General features: G+C 39.4%; 2 protein-coding genes across 17 annotated transcripts in view; one reads left to right on the top strand and one right to left on the bottom strand.

The window, feature by feature from the left end:
* Nucleotides 1-2,967, bottom strand: part of dst (dystonin) — a 120,762-nt gene extending 117,795 nt beyond the window's left edge. For 13 of the 14 annotated variants that reach the window (XM_077495468.1, XM_077495472.1, XM_077495469.1 and 10 more), the window contains exons 1-3: nucleotides 2,517-2,967; nucleotides 2,276-2,307; nucleotides 995-1,183 (exon numbers count right to left, since the gene is read on the bottom strand). In XM_077495468.1, coding sequence (XP_077351594.1) covers nucleotides 995-1,183; nucleotides 2,276-2,307; nucleotides 2,517-2,700 — 405 coding nt within the window. In that variant the 5' untranslated portion in view covers nucleotides 2,701-2,967. The remainder of the gene's footprint in view (nucleotides 1-994; nucleotides 1,184-2,275; nucleotides 2,308-2,516) is intronic. The other variant, XM_077495483.1, reaches the window with a different exon arrangement.
* Nucleotides 2,968-7,578: 4,611 nt separating this feature from the next.
* Nucleotides 7,579-16,464, top strand: znf451 (zinc finger protein 451). 3 transcript variants are annotated; one of them, XM_077495838.1, is made up of 13 exons: nucleotides 7,579-7,735; nucleotides 8,614-8,670; nucleotides 8,864-8,947; nucleotides 9,044-9,157; nucleotides 9,497-9,608; nucleotides 9,737-9,884; nucleotides 9,973-10,099; nucleotides 10,169-10,328; nucleotides 10,464-10,617; nucleotides 12,673-14,057; nucleotides 15,107-15,199; nucleotides 15,957-16,019; nucleotides 16,119-16,464. In XM_077495838.1, the coding sequence occupies exons 2-13, from the start codon at nucleotides 8,617-8,619 to the stop codon at nucleotides 16,157-16,159; spliced, it is 2,535 nt and encodes an 844-aa protein (XP_077351964.1). In that variant the 5' UTR covers nucleotides 7,579-7,735; nucleotides 8,614-8,616; the 3' UTR covers nucleotides 16,160-16,464. The 3 variants fall into 3 exon arrangements, with proteins under 3 accessions (XP_077351964.1, XP_077351966.1, XP_077351965.1); XM_077495840.1 differs by lacking the exon at nucleotides 7,579-7,735 and adding an exon at nucleotides 7,993-8,165; XM_077495839.1 differs by lacking the exon at nucleotides 7,579-7,735 and adding an exon at nucleotides 8,230-8,396.
* Nucleotides 16,465-18,704: the final 2,240 nt, after the last annotated feature.

Below are 18,704 nucleotides of genomic sequence, written 5' to 3'. Positions count from 1 at the left end.
ACACACCCTCCAAAAATAAACAATGTTAAACTGTAGATTTATATTTAATACCTCCGCTGTGGCCATTTTATATATTAAAGGGGTTAGAAAAAGGTCAACAAACAGTTGCTCAAATGCCAGATGTTTGTGATATATATAAATTTGGCCAAGATACATCATTTCAAATGTTTTTCCTCATTTCACCCAGCTACAATTCAAATCAGGAAAAAATACTTTGTGAAACCCTTTAGAGAACGGAAGTGAACAAATAACGGATAATGTGCTTGCAAAAGTGTGCACACCCTCTTAGAACATGCCATCCCACTGTTCAGATTCAACCAATCACATTCAAACTTCTGTTAAATGGGAGTCAGCACACACACACCTCTTAAGAGTACTACTGATTAACCCCAAATGAAGTTTAGCTAGTAGTTCATGACATTTTTGCACATTACAGCACAAGCCCAAGCTACTTGCAGAGAACTTCATAGCATCAGAGGGATCCTATTATTCAAAGATATCATGGTGGACTTTTTTTTTTTTTTTTTTTTTTTTTAAAAAAAGAAGAACTCCAAGTCCTAAATAAACCATAGAACAAAGTAAGGACAGACATCAAGGGGAGAGAACATGGCATAACTGTGACATTGCTGGATATTCCTCCAAAATCTATTTAAAAAAAATAAAAAAATAAAAAATAAAAGGTCACGGAGGATACCAAGAAACCGAATTTGCAGTGGAATTTTTGGCAAGGACTGGCTGTTAAACATGCATCAACATCTCCCATCTTCATATGTCTGCATACGGTGGAATTTTCTTGGATGTTGCAAAATGTGCAACCACATTATCACAGTTGTTTATTTTTACTTCCCCTCTGGAAAATATTTATTTTTGTTTCTTTTAATTGAGTTATTCATATTTAAATGGGTCTATTTTTTATATGACAGAACATTTTTAATAGGAGTTTTATTTCCACTGTTTTAGCTTAGCCCATTCAAAAAAAAAAAAAAGTACCTACAGTTTTGCGTGTCGGAGTGACTTGCACAGCCTGATAAAACTCCGGCAGGACTCGCTTCTTTACTTTGCGTTTCCTGAGAATGGATGAGGAATCCGGCTCATTGCCTGTGATCTCCACCAAATTTGATTTTTCCTCTGTCAGCCGAGCATGTGAGCTCCTCCTGGAGTGGCGTGGACTGTGTCTGAAGCCCTGGGAAACAAGGACAGACAATCACAATAACACTTGGGTTACTAGCAATGGTGTGTTCGGTTGACACATATTGAAGAAGCGGAAATGTACAAGTTGAATCAAAAACCGTTTCATTAGTTTTATAAAGAGAGAAACTAAGTACAGTATACAATAATACACACATTTGCATGAAGGCTCAGTCATGAAATTTTTATTATTCATTAAGAATTCAGAATCAGGAATGCCACAAAAATGTGTGAGTGCATAGCTAAAATCAATTCCGTTAACATGGAGTTGGATATGTTTTTGTCATATTGCCAAAATTTATTTTAAATTTCATTTGGTAATTCAAATCATGAAGCTGGATGTGAAATGCCACTGCTGCTCCTTCTGCAAGTATTCAAATGTTACATAATTTCAAGTCATCATTTTATTACAAATTATAGTAGGTTTGACTTTTGTACCATTTATTATTTTTGTTTACGTTTTTTCATGTGCTTCTGTAAAGTGCTTTGTGACAGCTATGGCTGTTTGAATGAAGCACTATATGAACAAAGAAGATTTGCGATTTATTTATTGTATTCAACCTTTCCTGAAACATCTGTTTTTCTTTCTAATTGTATTGTTGTCTTTGTTGAGTAGTTTGGTGTACTTTGATAACTGTTTCCCCAAAATCGAGTTTCCTGTTTTATTTTGAAAACAAAGTCCCTTAACCGGAAACATAAACGCGAGAGAAAGCACTTTTAACGTAATTGTAAACAAATTGTGTTCTTATTGTTTGTCACTGAGACCAAATATCAAACAGTACTCTTTATATTGTTCTCAAAACATTTATTACTTGTGTTAAACCTAGCTGCCTGAAATGAAACTGCCAAATCACCCACATTATTGATGACACATGCGCACTGCGCACTTGGTAGTCCATAAATAGCAATGCGGTCTTTCAAGAAATAAAACCAAATATTTTAGCCACAACGGGAGCCATATTTGTATGAGTAATAAAAACAAAACAAAAACAGTCTGCGTTAATTAGCAATCTAATAAATACAATAACCGACTGTGCTGATGACTATGACGAGAATGACGGAAACTTGTGAAAAAAGTTCATCCTACCTCTGATCGAAAATGATGAGTTCGGAGGCCAACTATACAGAAAATACGAGAAGATAAATCAGCCTTGCGTTGAATTCTGGATGCAGCGTACAAAGGTAGATAAACATGTCTCATATCAATCGACCATTCCTAAATCACGACAGCATCATCAAATATATACATATATATATTTTCTTGTTTGCAGCCATGACAACATGAGACATGCGAACACGAGGATATGAAACCATATTCCATCACTCACCGCGGCACCTTGAGCGCCCTGACAGCACCGATTTGATGGGCTGCTTCCCGCGAGCGACGTTGCGTTGCCAGCTGCAAAAAAACACGATCGTGGCAACGGTCCCGAGTAAAAGCAACAGCAGCAGAAGCGCGCACTGGACACTGAGCGGCCTGAGGAGGACCAAAAACACGGCAGCGATCATCATCGAACTGAGATGAGGCAGCCGAGAGCCGCTAGACTCGCACCTCCTCCACCTCCTCCTAGCTCAGAAAAGAGGAGACGCGCAGGAGCTCGCCAATCATTGTCCCGCTTACTGGGCCACTCGTGGAGCGCAAACGAAATCCACGTAGTCCAGGCTACCGTTACGTTGTGAGTGAGTCAGCAGCAAATCGCACTTATTTATTTATTTCTGACAGGGTGCAGCGAGAGAGTCAGCACATTCACCCAAGCCCGTCCAGTAATCTGCTGCAGAGATGCCCCAAAAAGGATCAAGCTTGAGCACAAGCAGTACTTTATATAATCATGTTGACAGGTTTTAGGGCACGTGCATCTTTTCTTTGTTTTTAAAGCAAGGGTTTTGATCAGGACGGAGGTATTATGGCACACACATACCTGACTGATGCAACAAGGTTATGTAAGTTTATTATATGAGCATTTGCTTTGTAAAAGAAAATAATAATTTTGAATTCCGTGCCACCATATGTCTTAATATTCATAGTGACTAATGTGGCCTATATTTTCTCAGTTTGAATCCTGTATCCATCAATCTAGTGAGCCTTTACAGCTATACCAGAAAGACTTGTCACCATGTTTTTATTGTGTGTACAAAAATACTCACACTTTTTAGGGTCCATCGGCGCCCCTAAGCAGCCGCTTACTTTGCTTGTGCTTTGGGGCTGGTTCTGTTTCATTTCCTAGAGTGCTTGTCCTCATTTGGATTGCTGGTGACATGGAGCAAATCCAATCTTACTTGGGGCCAGAGGCGAGGTACACTCTGCACTGGTCACCAGTCAATGGCAGGGCACTTAACAGCCATTCAAACAACATACATTCACATTTTATAGTAGCCTTGAGGAATTATAATACTGGTCTGCATAAAAAAATAAAAATAAAATAAATGACTGTCTCAACAAGGTTCAGTATACAAACTATTTCGTATAAAGCATATTTTAGTGGCCAAGTATTTTCGGTTTAAATTGTGGCTACTAGCATGTTAACATATTTTCAGCTTTGTATTGACAAAATAACAAGCAGGCAGACCGGTCACCAGAAAGAAATTGTGGGGGGGGCATTACCTTTTTTTGGGGGGGGGCACACTTCATCAACCTAAATCTAATGTTCATCAGGTTGAACAGCGGCATTGTGACAACTGCAAAAGTGCTCAGAAATATTTTCTGTCACTTAAAAGCGGAAATCTGAAATCTAAAAGACAAACTGAAAAAAATGTGTAGTTCATTTTGCATTTATTCAACTCAAAAGTTCATTTGAAACAAATCCACTCTTCACTTCTATAAACAATTATGTCCGAATGAATGACTCTGTGACCCAGCCCCTTCTATCTGGAATTGGCTAGCAGTTGCCTTCATTTGCATGTTGGATTAGGGCTGTACGATATGGACAAAATTTCCTTTCATTTTTGCCAGACATCTCTATTCTTTGATCTTTGACTCAGCATGAGACTTCACATCATTTTACTTTTTTTATGGTGCCTTCTGTATTTTGTGTTATTTTATTTCTATACTTATACAGATTTCTTTTTTAGTATTAATTTTATTTGCGTGTATACTTATCTACTTATATTTACTCTAATTAATTTTATTTTGTGTTATTTTATTTCACTTGTGTCTACTAAAAGACTAATTTCTATTCCATGCACAGCACTTTGTATGCAGCAATGGCTGTTTTAAAGTGATTTAGAAATAAGGTTGAGTTATGTCGATGATATACAGAAACAACATATGGGTTCAGTCAAAAACTAAGCAGAATATCAATCCAAAAGGATGTGTAAAGTGCTGTTTTTATTTATTAAAACTTAGTGACAGTCATCAGCATGAACAAACTTGGCAATAAAAAAAAGATAATTCAACTCACATTGTACTGCAACTGCTTTAGTGATAAATAATTTTATGCTCCTTAGTTGTTGTTGTGTATGTGTGACTGCTTGGGTCTGTTAACAGCATACTGTGTATTGCTACAATTCATCCGTGCTGTGTGGCTTGACTAATTAAAATAAAAGTTTGACACCCACTTGTAAACGTAACCAGTGGACTCAGGATTCCCAATGATGTCAACTGTGTCATCCTGGATCGAGGTTTGGCGTTTGGTGGCTTCCATTAAAGCGGCACGACGTGCTCACTGCTCAGTCTTTGGCCCAGCGCCAGCCGGCAAATGCGCACTATCTACCCGGAAGTAGATTTGGCTAAGGCACGTCTACAGAGCGCGCGTCATCCCCCCCACCCCACCCCACCCCAGCCCTCGTGATCCGGATTGTAATTGGCTAGCCTTAGTTGTCAAACAAAGCCAAACTTGAAAGGAGGTATGTGGTTGGCTGGCACGCCATGCTTTACTTGAACCAGAAGGCGCAAGTTTACGTGACTGATAGGACGAATAGTTGGTGAGTCATCTTGCTAGGGCGGGCACGGCTGACTGACAGGGCGGGCACGGACCCCCAAGGCCCGCCCATGGCGACGGGACCGCAAGCAGGTATTACTTTATATTATGTTGTACTTGTTTGCTCCCCCAAACATACAAAAATGTTCTATTTTAAATATTGCCATGGTCCCAAAAATGTTTTTTTGTTTGTTTGTTTTTTGCTATTAATGCTAAGGGATATATGCTACGGAAGAGGTGATGCGTGATGTTGCACATCAGTTTATTTCCGGTCTGGGTTGCGAACGCGCAACCCAGGGGCACAAAGTCAGAAGCACAAGTATTTTTGACGCAGCCCACACGTCGCAAACCGAACTGGAAACAAACTGTTGTGCAAAAAACAGTCCCGCCTCTTCCGTGGCATATACCCCATAGCATACAGAAGGCTTTGATGCGGTCTCTGACCTGAAAAGGTCGCTTAAAGCAATGGTAGTTATTACCAAAAACGGCCAGCAGGTGTCAGCAGAGTATAAGCGATCAACCAGTGCCATGTTGCAAAGAGCCCTTTTCCTCATTGTTTTCAACAGGTTTGTAAATAATGATAACTTAGCTAAATTCTAATGCTAATTGCTGCAAAACAGAAAAAAAAAAACTTTTTTTCCCCCGATGAAAGAAGAGACTCTAATCCAGAGGTGTCCAAACTACAGCCCGGGGGCCATTTGCGGCCCGCCATCCATTTTTCAGTGGCCCGTGACATATGCTAAAAATGGCATTTGACTTGGTTCAAATAAAATAAACAGAACAAAAATGTTTGGTGATGGTCAAAGATGGGAGGGAATCGAAAAACAGGTGCCATTAAAGGTTATTTTAGTCAACTAAAACTAATGAAATAACTAAAACTAAAATTCAAAAAACAATTTCATTAACAAAATAAAATAAAAACGAAAAGGCTTTTTAAAAAACGAAAACTAACTGAAACTTCATTTTATGTTTACAAAACTAAAACTAACTATAATTATAGCAAAAATGTTTTAGTCTTTGGGAATTAATTTAATCATTAAATTAAAGTTTTTTTTCACTTAAATTTAAGTGCTCTAGAAAAAGGTTAAGAGTTGCGTTTTTTTCTTTTTTTTTTTTTTTTTTTTTTCTTTTAGAATTTGTATTTCTAGAATGTTTTATAAATAAACCTGCACTGGTCTCCATCAAAAAATATTGCATAATCAAAGTAGCCATCAACATTTTCTGGGGCAGTTTTGGATGTGGAACACAAATATCTCATTTGTTTGTTTTCTATGCTCCAGTTTGTTTGTTTGTTTGTTTGTTTGTTTGTTTGTTTGTTTGGTCATTAAAGCTCATTCACTCCCAGCCATTTTCACTGAAGCAAGCCCCTTCACTCCCGGCTGTTTTACTGATTTTGACTGATTTTGCAAGGCCCACGGAATATTCTACTGCTATAAAAATATGGAACCTACCAAAAGAAAGATTAGAACAGGGGTGTCCAAACATTTTCATTTGAGGGCCACATACAGAAAATCAGAAGGACGCAAGGGCCACATAATGTTATGAAGAGAATTGTGGTTAGTCCTAAAAATTGTACAAATAATTTATTTGTGCTTTTTCATATTTAGAAAAATGCTACAGTATATAAACCAAGTTATTAGTAATATGTCAGTAGGGTTATTATAGTTTTGGAATTATTCATTTTATTTTTTATTAATTGTCAGGGTGGTTCTGTTAGTTTTTATTAGTTTAGTTCTTTAAAAAAAATACTTAGTTTTAGTTTAAGTTTCAGTATTAGTATTAGTTTTGTTTTGTTTTTAATAAATGTGTGTTACTTGTGCGCAGTATTTAAAAAAAACACCATGGGAGCAACGTCACCTGAAGGTGCTTTTCTAATGGCTGCTGCTACATGACGTCACTTCTGTGTGACATACTTTCAAAAGTCATTCTGGTTTATGTCAAGATAAATCTACTAAAAATCACATTTAAAATCATCCCCAAAGGCTCATGCGTTAAAATTTAAGGTTGTTTCTTCAGCTGTAACTAAGTAATTTATAAATACTGAACATAACAGCGGAACGAAGGTGACACAGTTGGTACAACTCCACAACACATGGGGTTGGAGCACAGTGCTTTGTTATAGGTGACTTAAATCATAATATAAAAGCATCTCGTACTTTGTGTGTGTGCGTGTTTTTCATAGATTTTTAACCTAATCTTTTTTTCCCTCTCAAACTTGCGTGCAAACAAAACCAGAAAAACGCTAATCAAAAATGTGCACATACTTGCAGCGATTCATCCCTCCACACGGGTGCGCTCTGCGAGTGGTACTCCTTATACCCATCCATCAATCCATCGTGTAAACACATTACACAAAAAAGATTTTTTCTTTTCTTTTTTTTTTTGACATTTTTTAATGAATACATCAATGACACGTCTCACATTAACGGCAAAGATGTGGGCACTGCGCTTTGCTTTTTGTTAGCCCTAAACGGACACAAACACCGCCCGCGTGGGATATGGGGTGTTGGAAAACGAGGGAATCTGCTTAAAGTCACTGACTTAGATCGCGGAGTTTGGCTTTGGTGTGCTATGCTGTACTGTTAGCCAACAAGACTCTACGGTGAACCAAATAGGAGTACAAGCAAACGGTAACTTGATGCTAAAACCTGTTTGTAATTAGCGTCATAATCCATAGACATAAAACTATGTGTTTTCAATTAGAAACGCAAGTTCCCAGCTCCACATTTCGATCGATTCCAACATTTTGAACGCATCGATAAGTCATTTCCCTGTGCTAGCTAAGCGTGACAGTTAGTGGCGTCAAGAAAGAGTTAAGCTAAGAAATGAGATTTGCGAAAACCCAATGCTTGCACGACATAAAAATCTCAATCAAATGTGCACCTTTTTTTTTTTTGTCTTCTTCGGTCAGGTCATAAGTAGCATTGATTCAATGATTAACTCGGTGCTGCCTATAGCGGCTTGTAATAGCATTGCAAAAACATAGGACCTCAAACCACACCCGGGCAAAGAATCTTCAAGTCGCAAACCGTTAGCAAACTACTTTTCGAGCCAGAAAGGGTATGGGGTATATGCCACGGTAGAGGCGGGACGTGATTTTGCACATCAGTTTGGTTCCAGTGCGGGTTGCGAACGCGTAACAGATGGGCACAAAGTCGGAACCACAAGTATTTTTGACGTAGCCCACACGTCGCAAATTGAACCGGAACTAAACTGATGTACGAAAACAGTTCCGCCTCTTCCAGTTGATTTCACGCAAAAGGGATTTTAAGTTTAATTAAAACGAAAGCTGTATGTATCATAATGTTGCTAAATCCCATGCTAGCGTCGTAACCAAACAATAATGAATCCCTATATTCAGTTCAGTTCGATGAATATGTACAACAGTTGGCTATTATACTCATGCTAATTTAAGCAACAAACCTGCTATATTTGAAGTCTTTGATTGTCTTTTTGCTAGAACTGTTAGTTCCTGTTCCCACCTATTTAAGGTATCGTTTCTGTCTAGATAATGTCTTCTCCAAAGGACGATGATGAAGGGTTGGACGACGTGGAGTTTGTATCTGTAAGTTACACATTACCGTACCTGTCTAAAACTATCAAAGTGCAATTTATCGTATTGTTATTGTATAAAAACTCATTAACTGGAAGGCTCATTAAAATCAGAAGCAGCAATTCAGACGATTATTGTTAATAGCATGTCAGAATTGACAAATTGCATGACGATCTAATGACCTGTTACCTTTTACTTTCAACAGGAAGGCCTACTCAGGCCAGTGCTGGAGTGTGTTGATCTGCTGAGCGATAGTGAAGAAGAGGGCTGTGCGTCCTCATCGAGAATGGTGAGAGACTAAATAAAATCACAGGTGTCTGGTAAAGATGTCAAAATGTATTGATTTTTTTTTTTGTCTGTCGTCGTGGGCTTCACTCTCCTTAAGCTCGACGATGAAATCAACCGTCAGAAGGCACATGTTGCATCTACTCTGGATAGACTGGCACAGCAGGTGGCTCTGGAGAAGCGGGAAAGAGCAGACAAATGTAGAGCATTTAAGGTAGGGAAGCATCAGTTAAATTTGATGAGTTGGTAATATTTGAATGTTGGGAGCTCCTGCATCTATGCCAGTGACATTTTTAGCACCTAAGCAGGTTCAGGAATACAGTTTGTAGCATTCAAGAAGAATTCAAGATTATGATTGGAGTCCCTAAAAGATACTGTACAGCTCTGTTATGTTTCTGCAATTCTATATATACTTTGGGAAAATCATCATTGTCCATCCAATTCATGAATCATCAACAAGCACTCTACTAAATTCTATCCATTCAATATGCATATAGCTTTCTGTCATTGTTTTGCATTTACTTGTGTATAACTATTACATCTTTTAATTCAGGAGAAACAAATGCAACAAAAAGTTCATGGACAACAGGAGCTTGCAATTAGTTCAACAAATGGAATAAATTTAGAGGCAAAGCGCTGTGTGGACATGTGGCTAAAAATGCCAGGTATGCCATTCCAAAACATATCGTCACTTCACATTATGGAGTAACCATATTTGCAAATGATTTGCCTTATGACAAATTATACTGAAACTGCTTTTTTTTTTTTTTTTTTTTTTTTTTTGTTTTGTTAGGTCTCCGGCCTGGAGTGGTCAGTACTGGTTCTGAAAGAAGACGCAGGGCAGTTTTCCCCATGACTATTTCAACTAAGCACACATGCCCTGTAATCAACTGTTGCCGTGTTTATGACAACGTGTCTCTCCTTGATGGACACCTGAAAAGGTGTTGCGGGTTTTCTTTTTTTGGTCTACATGTATGTGCAAAGTGGATATTTTGTTCAAAATGTTTTTTTTTTTGTTTTTTTTTGTAGGTTTGACCATTCACCTTGTGATCCAACCATCTATCTTAAAGGAAGTTCTTCTATGCTATTTGCCTGCGTGGCTTGTTGTCATCATTTTCAGACCAAAGAGGAGTGGCAGACACATCTTGAATCGAAGGTTTCTCCATTTTAGTAACTCATGAAATCCTCGTATGTTGAACTCCAACCAACGTTTTCATTTTGTTAGGCGTCGTCATCTCATCCCGAGGGCCACTGCATGTCTCAGAGTTTCCAGAAGATCATCTGCTTCGCCTGTCCTGCCTGCTACCTCCTCTTCTACCTGCGGGACGAATGTCTTCAGCACATGTCAGCAAAAAACCACTTCACTGAGTCCCTCCCAATGAGTGGTGAGACTTCTTCATACGCTTCTTCACATGAACTGCTGCACTTAAATATGATCAAGCTTCTTATTCCCTTGAAGTAGCTGAATATAGTGTGTATATAGGTGTCTTAACTTATATTCTGTAACTTATATTCTTTAGACACCAGAGGAGAATCAGAGCTAGTCCCAGTTCCGGTTCCACAGCACGCAAAGAATCGCCTCGTTGCCTTGTGCAGAGACACCCCATTCACTGTGCGGTGCTCTCTTTGTCATCAAGTGCTGACTTCGCATCAGGCAGCTCAAGCTCACTTCAAGTATGTTCCTATTATTTATTTTTTTCCGTACTTACTTATTAGCAGTTAACTTTTTACTGCTGAAAACGGCTCAATGTGTCAAGTATCCCTTTAAGCCATTACCACATTTGTATTTGGCAACCATATTTGTCCAGTTTTGTATTAACAAAAGTGTGGAAAAATTAGAACAATAATAACAATATTTTATTGTACAGAATGATTTTGTTTTATTTTGTTTAGTTTTATTATTTTTTTCCTTTCGGACACATTACAGCTTACATCGATCACATCATTTGCAACATTCACATCCGAAAGAAGGGCTGACGGGTAGAAGCTGATGGCTTATTCGAGATCCGTCCCCATCGATCCATTACTATAACGTATCAGTCATTAATTTTTAGCGTTATCCATCCATCCCAAACTATCCCAGACACTACTCACTCAGTTCATCTTGAATGTCCGTGTGTAGATTGTGGCTAGTCCCAGTCATTTGGAACTGGTGAATCGGTCCCCAGACGCCACCAGCAGGCTCACTCCGCCAGGCAAGCAGCCAAGGCAAGCGCATTTTTTTTCTCTTTCACCAGTAGCGTCTTCGCTAACCTTGGATCAGCTTTCACACATGTTGTGGCTTCCAGAAGAGTAGATCGGCTTGCATTCTGCCCATTGCTTTCAAGCAATATTGCCTCGATTCTGGTCAGCTCAGCCACCACTGTTGCCAGCTACTTATAGTTCCTGATAGAGGAGCGCTACCAAGGCCAGCTCACGCCAGCCGCATTCCACGCACCAGACCACCAACCCGCATTTTGTCTATTGACAGCAGGTTCATTGTAGCCACAATACAGCCTTATCATGTCGCCTTGACTGTTACAACAAATGCCCAAACGGAATTAGAGCCAGACAATATTTTGATTCATACTGGAACAGCAATACATGTTATCAATGCAGGTGTATAAACAAGATTTAGCCTTGGCAATGTCAGCAAGTAATCATATCATCTCCAGTTTTGGGTAATTAGTGATTTTGTGAGTTATTGTTTTTGATGTCTCTCAAGCTCCGCCAATTCTTCCACTCTTTTCACGATTAGTGTTTTTTGTTGACCGGACTTATCTTAAAAATTATATGATAAAAATTCGGCAGTCTTTTGTCCACGTGCTTTCGATAAGTCCATTCTTTCTCATTTGTCGCGCTTTTTTGGCGATGTTAGCATTTTGTTTAGTGAGATTTTCGCTGATGTAGACATGTTTGCCACGAAGCTTGTGACGGTCTCTCAGTAGAGCAATCTTTTTCTTTCTGTCACCAAACCTGATCAGAACTGCCGGTGGTCGTGTCCCTCCAGTTGGAAGCGAAAAGCACATCTGAATGTGCGGAGGATCAACAGTTAATCCCAAATCTCTGAAGTGTCACAGTCTCGTTCCCTGAAGATTGGTCAGAATCTTCCGTGCTTGTGCCAGCCGCAGCTCTCACCGTGTCTCTCTCTTCAATTGCTGTATTTCCTGAAGAAGTGGCTCAATGCTCTTCTTCATTTCAAGTAATTCGGCAACCATTCCACTGAGTTTTTAAAGAGAAGATTTTATCTCCTCATTCTCGTCAGCTCTTTTTCCGCCAGGCATTCTGCAGCAGTGTAGTTAAAAATCCCAATGCAAAAATCAACAAGCAGTTAGAAATCACGGGCGAGTGCAGGAGCAAGTACAGATGTGTCCTTGAATCTGTCAATGGATATAACGTGCGATTAATTGCGAGTTAACTAGAGAAATTGTATTATTAATTGCGTTTAAATCTTGTAATCGACTGTAACACGTCATATATCAGAGAGCTGCGTCTCTCTTTTATTTTTAAGTCATCACTTAATGACAAAGAAAAGAATGAAGTAGAATAATGAACTGATTGTTATTAAAGAGCATAATGCATAAATAACATTTTGACAATTTTACTTGTTTTTTTGCATGTTTTTTGTACTTGGAAAAACAAATATAAAATAATTGAAATCAGATCATAATTCACTGTATGACATACCAAGTATCAAATTGCTGTTTTTTTTTTTAACCCTCTAATATTGATCTACTGTTCTTTCCGTAGTGTGAATTGCAGACGTGGCAGTGCAGTGGCCAAGTGCGATGTGACAGTGGCGCAGATAGCCAAACAACTGCAAGTGCGAGGTCAGTGCTCTCGCTGCTGTTTAATCTTCTTGAGCCAAGCAGAAGTGCAACGTCACAAAGACGACACCCAACATGAGGTGGAGGTCAACAGGACCATGGAGCAAGCTCTTCTTCAGTACGGCAGGTTTCAAGAAAAACAACTCGGCTACTGGGAGGAAAGTCCCAACTCTGCATCACAGATTCATCAAAGAAGCAAGACCAAGGTGGAGTATGAAAATATCCCCGCCAAACGGAAAAAGTTGAACCGCACGACGGCTTGGTTCTGCGAGTGCAGTCTGAGGTTTTCGGATGAAACCTCGGCCAGTAATCACCTCTTAGCCGTGAACCAAATCGTCTACCAATGCGGCGTGTGCGGCAAGCACATGGGGGAATCCTCCATCACCCGCTTGCACATGAGCCGCTTCCACGGGGGCGCGCATCTCTCCAACTTCTTTTTCTACTGCCGCAAGTGCAGAGTGGAAATGCCACGCTTGGAAGATATCATGTCACACGTGTTGGACACGCACAGCGGGCACACCTTCATCACCGAGCAGGACGTGCACGAGGACGCCAAGCCGTCCACCAGCAACAGCGCCGCCATTCAGCCCACCCCGGAGGCGCAGGCGGCGGCGTCCTCGACTTGGATGTGCCGGATGTGCGAGGACGTGTTCGACTCGGAGGCGGCCGTCCGGAAGCACTGCGGCGACCTGAGCAGCCACCGCTTCCAGAGGTTCGTGTGCGGCCACTGCCCGCAGAAGTTCTTCAAGGAGTCCACCGTGTGGCGTCATTGCGCCAACGAGCACGGCGGGCAGATGAAGAGCGCCCGCTTCTGCGGCCTCTGCGACAGCGTGCCGTTTGAATCCGAAGGAGCGTTCCTGCAACACTACCGAAGCTTGCACAGTCACGATTACTACTGCATCGACAATAACGACCTTGAGAGGCTCGCACCTGTGCAGTCGTGCCCATGCATGAACGGTGAAAAGAACAAAGATGAGATGAAAGCCACCTATGCGCGTTGCATGAAGTCGCTGGCCTCTGAAGGTCTCTGTGAGTACGTGTGCGCTCCTTGCGCTCTTCGCGTGCCCACCTACGGTCAGATCAAGACTCACGTCCACACCACACACGCCGCATTGAACCTGGACAAGACCTTCGAAGTAGAATGTCAAACTTGTAAGGAGTCCTTCGGGGATGTTCCCAAGTTTCATAAACACCATCATGCCCAGCACTGTGCGTTGGAGCCCTGCGTCAGCGCCAGGACCCGCAGGAAAGACCTCACAAAACAACCTCAAACATCGGATGATGTTAAGGCCAAAGCGCAGCTAAACGGTAAGTCACCTTTACTTTGTTAACATTTTTTCTTTGATTACAAAAGGGGAAGTGATCCACTTGTTTTTATCCAATTCAAGGGGCAGCCATTTTGTCACTTTTTGTCAACTTAAAGTGACATCACTAAGGGGTGCAGCTATTAACCGGTTTTACGATTAAACCGTGGTTTTTAAACGTCAGGATTATATAACCGTAGCCGTTCAACAACGCTGGTTATTTCTGCTCACAGTCCGTCAGTTTAAACTCAAGTGCAAAATTGCTCCATGTGGCATAGTTCATAGCTCTTGTGTTTCCACACAGCCCATTTAGCGGGCGCACAACAACCATGGCTCGAGACTTTTGAAGCCGCGAGGCCGCCATCTTGGGACTCCCAAGAAACATGTCTCGGCATATGCATTTGGCCGCGAAATGCCTACATCAGGTGTTGAGGTAAACTGCACAAATAGCCACTTTAAAGGCTGTGGATGAACATTTCACTTGTAAGTAGTATGACTGAGTTTGTTTTTCAGAAGGGAAATACATATCTAATATTTTATTTTTCAGTTATTTTCACTTTGTTAAAATACACCTAAAGTTGAAGCCAATTTGAGCTTTTCAACTTCTTGAACTATATTTCGTTATTTTATTTTATTTTTTTACTTATTTGTGTGCTGTATTTGTTTTAAAGGGAAGCAACTATTTATTTTCAGTTGTTAAAAAAAAAACATTTTCAAAGAATGCTGATGTGATTTTTTTATTTCTATAATCTTAAATACGTAAAGCCTAATTTTTTTTTCCCTCAGACAATAATCATACACCAAAATCTGAAACCGTCGCATCCCAAGACATCACAGTTGTTCATGTAATGACCAATCATGGCTCGGCTAGCAAATGTCACATGACCAAACTCAGTTAACAGGTGAGCCGTGATTGGTCGTTACCTGAGCAATTATGATGTCATTTTCAGTTGACAGCAAGTATCAAAATGGCTGCCCCTTGAGATGGATAAAAGTGGGTGGATTTTGCTGCTAAATTTGTATATTAACATTTTTCTTTCCATCCCCTTGCAGACACATTACATCATGTTGTGTTTAAAATGGAGCAGACTGAGTTGGACGTCAATCAAAGTGAACATCAAACCATGCTTGGCTCTGACTCACCAGGTAATAAATACACTGTTGTACTGAATTCAGCATAAGCAGTATAGAAGATGGATGGAGATACTTTGGTGTTTAGCACTTCAGCCAGTCCTCCCTGCAGCATCTCCAGCTTGTCCAAAATGCTGCTGCAACGTCTCCTTACTGGTGCCCGGAAGAGGGAACACATAAACCCTATCCTGGCCTCTCTTCACTGGCTGCCCGTGAAATTTAGAATCCATTTTAAGATTCTTCTATTTGTTTTCAAATCTCTCAATGGTCTTGCCCCACTTTATCTCGCCGAGCTCTTACACCCCTACACACCTGCCCGGTCCCTCAGGTCAGCAGACCAGACACAATTGGAGGTACCGAGGGCTAAGCGCAGGCTTAGAGGAGATCGAGCCTTTGCTGTTGCCAGTCCCTCCCCTTGGAACAACCTTACACAAAACATTAGGCAATCCCCCTCTTTATCCTCTTTTGAAACGCGTCTTAAAACACATCTGTATTTTTTGGCTTTTGGTGCACTATGAGACTTGTTCCTGGTGTTTTGTGGTGTGTATGAGTTTGATGTTTAGTCTACTTATTTATGTATTTATCTCTTTATTCAATACTTATTTATTTACTGATGTAAAATGTATTTACTTGTTAAAAAAAATATATTCACACTTTGCTTTGTTCTTGTTCACTGCAAAACTGATGTTTATGTACAGCACTTTGTATACAGCAACGCCTGTTCTTAAGGCGCTTTATAAAGTTGAGTTTAATGGATTGTCTTTCACCACAGATGAATCTGATGAAAAGGTGAATGAAGCACTGGCGTTGAGCGCAGAAGACCGAGAGTCAGCAGGTAACTGAGACCAGAGGCGAGGTCTGCATGTTATGTTAGACATGTTCATTATTAACTTTAATCCTAATATTCCTGACTTCTTTTCAAATCTGTTCACAGATTTTGAGGAGGCTCTTCAAAGAAGCCTTTTGGATTTCTGAAGAGAAGTTTTTTGCACATTGTTCATTTCTAAGATAATTTTCTCCATATCAAATAAATGGTATGCCACAATTGTTTGTGTAACAATGCAGTGCATCAAAGTCACTTCTGAAAAGGGTACAAAGACATGCAAACAGTGCTCACATTGTCACACTCTGTACCACGCCTCAGTTTGAATCAATGCAATAATGTTACAGCATCCTCCAAAAGCTGTACTAAGAATGGAGTATTTGTTTATGTATTTGTCTGTGAACGGAACTGCTGTGAACACCTTCAATGAATGGAAATAAAAGACTAATCCATTGGATGTCTGCTGGTAATTGCTCGTGATACACCAACATGTTAAAGTGGAAGTGCTGTGCAATTGCAGCCGCTTTACTTAAAGTAGCAGCTGGCGCTGTGAGGAAAATTTCAAATCTATCAGATACCAATGCCTGCAGATTATATTGATGAGTCAGCACAAAGAGGCGAACATCTAATTGGACAAAATTCCAAACACATATTGGAAGCAGTGCAGCCAAGAGAAAACGCTATAAAGAGTACACATTAATACACTTTCATAGAGCAAATTTAGAATTTAGGCTGTAAATGTTGGACAATTGATGTCAGGAGCCGGGTTATGGATGTTGGATAGTTTGAAGAGATGATAGTAATCTTTTTGGCTTGAAATAGCAGAATGTCAAACAAGGGCCAAATTGAGCAAACAATTGATGAGTCAATGCATCGAAGCCCTGCTGATATGGACCTGCACTTGATTTTCAATTATTGAAATCTTTGAAAAATGGCACAAACATCACACCATTTACAACAATATGAAATATTTTAAAAGTCTTCGTTTGACAACAATTGTTTTGCTGCAAACTTTGTTGAACCTCTTGACAAATAATCCATTTCCCATTTTTTTTTTTTTTTTTATTGACAAAAATGTAATCAAAATCCAAACACGTCAAATACAACACACAAAAACCCATCACACAAACGGTAAAGAGAAAAAAATAAAAAATAAAAAAATATGCCAGGGGTCTTAAACTAAGAAATATTAAAAATACCAAAATGAGAACATAAAATCAAAGTCTTGACAGCCTTCTTATTTTTGGAAGTAGAAATGGACTGAAAATATACATCAATCTCTTTCATAAACAGAAAAAATAGGTTTCGATTTTGCACATTTACATTTATGAATATAAAACTTAGCAAGATAAATTAACAGATTAATCAAATAATATTCTTTTTCAAACGAACTGTCATAGTTGAAACCCCCCCCAAAAAAAACATTCGGCAAAGAAAGCACAAAATTACAATAGATATTGTCCAAAATAAATTTACAATTGTCTTGCTAAAGCTTGCGAGCATAAGTACATTTCCAGAATAGGTGCACAAGAGTCTCTGATTGGGAGTCACAGAAGGAGCAGTTCAGATCCGCATCATAGCCAAATTTAACAAAAAATGATTTCACAGGATAACAACGATGAATCATTTTAAAAGACACCTCCTTCACTTTGTTGACCAAGAAGAATTTCTGAGGCAGGGTCCAAATTTTTTTCAAATTTAAATTCTTTACACGAGAGTTCCAGTACGATATTACAGGCGACACAGACACAATATCAGATTGGAAAAGGGCACGAACTTTGCAAATTTTTCTATAACTAGAAGGATTAAAACATAATCTACCGATTGGTGATTCAGTAATATCAGCGATTGGAGTGTCAGTTGCAACACCAGTGTGACCCCTGTACAGCATCAAAACACCAGAAGGAATAGCATCAAAAATGACAGCAAATTGTTTAGGCGTCAGAGGCATCCCAAAGTGTTCAAGAAATTCCTCATAAGTAAATAACACTCCCCTGCTGTTGAATAATTGACTCACCCAGATAATATTATGCTCAAACCAGGTCTTAAAAAAAATTGACTTGTTCTTGTAACAAATGTCTTGGTTATTCCAAATAGTGTAGCGGTGTGGTGAGAAGTTATGTTTGTAAATGAGTGACCAAGCAAGCAATGCCTGCTTATGGAAATTCGTTAAGTGGATGGGGATCCTTTCAATTTTATAATTACATGACAACATAAATCTTAATCCACCAATTTTGGAAAACACATAGTTTGAAATACAGTTCCAAATTGAATCAGGATTATTCAGAAAAGACTTAATCCAATTGATTTTAAAGGTATTGTTCAAAGAGCCAAAATTTAAGAAGTTCAGTCCCCCCTTCTCATATGTATTTATAACCACAGATTTTTTAATGTAATGCGTTTTATTCTTCCACAAGAAATTGAAAAGCATCTGGTCTATTTCTTTAATAGTCTTATTATCTACATACAATGAAAGGGCAGCATAAGTAAGTTCTGTAAATACCTTCTGCTTTGCTTAATAGGGTTCTACCTCTTAAAGACAAGTCTCTAAGAAGCCACATATTAAATCTTTTTTTTAGTTTTTTCAATAACTGGTGTAAAATTCAGGGGACTTCTTTTTTTCTCATCTTTAATGATAGATATTCCCAAATATGTAACTGTGTCTTTGACAGGAATGTTCAAAATTGAGCCAACAGC

This window comes from Festucalex cinctus, chromosome 14, assembly GCF_051991245.1.
Source record: "Festucalex cinctus isolate MCC-2025b chromosome 14, RoL_Fcin_1.0, whole genome shotgun sequence".
Lineage (NCBI taxonomy): Eukaryota > Metazoa > Chordata > Actinopteri > Syngnathiformes > Syngnathidae > Festucalex > Festucalex cinctus.
The sequence above is the reverse complement of the archived record's forward strand: the minus strand, read 5'-3'. Positions and strand labels throughout refer to the sequence as shown.

Bases quoted from the DNA above. Each gene is read 5' to 3' on its own strand.
- znf451 (XM_077495838.1), top strand. From the start codon at position 8,617: ATGTCTTCTCCAAAGGACGATGATGAAGGGTTGGACGACGTGGAGTTT. The intron at 10,100-10,168 runs GTTTCTCCATTT...TCATTTTGTTAG, and splicing joins AGACACATCTTGAATCGAAG to GCGTCGTCATCTCATCCCGA. The intron at 14,058-15,106 runs GTAAGTCACCTT...ATCCCCTTGCAG, and splicing joins GGCCAAAGCGCAGCTAAACG to ACACATTACATCATGTTGTG.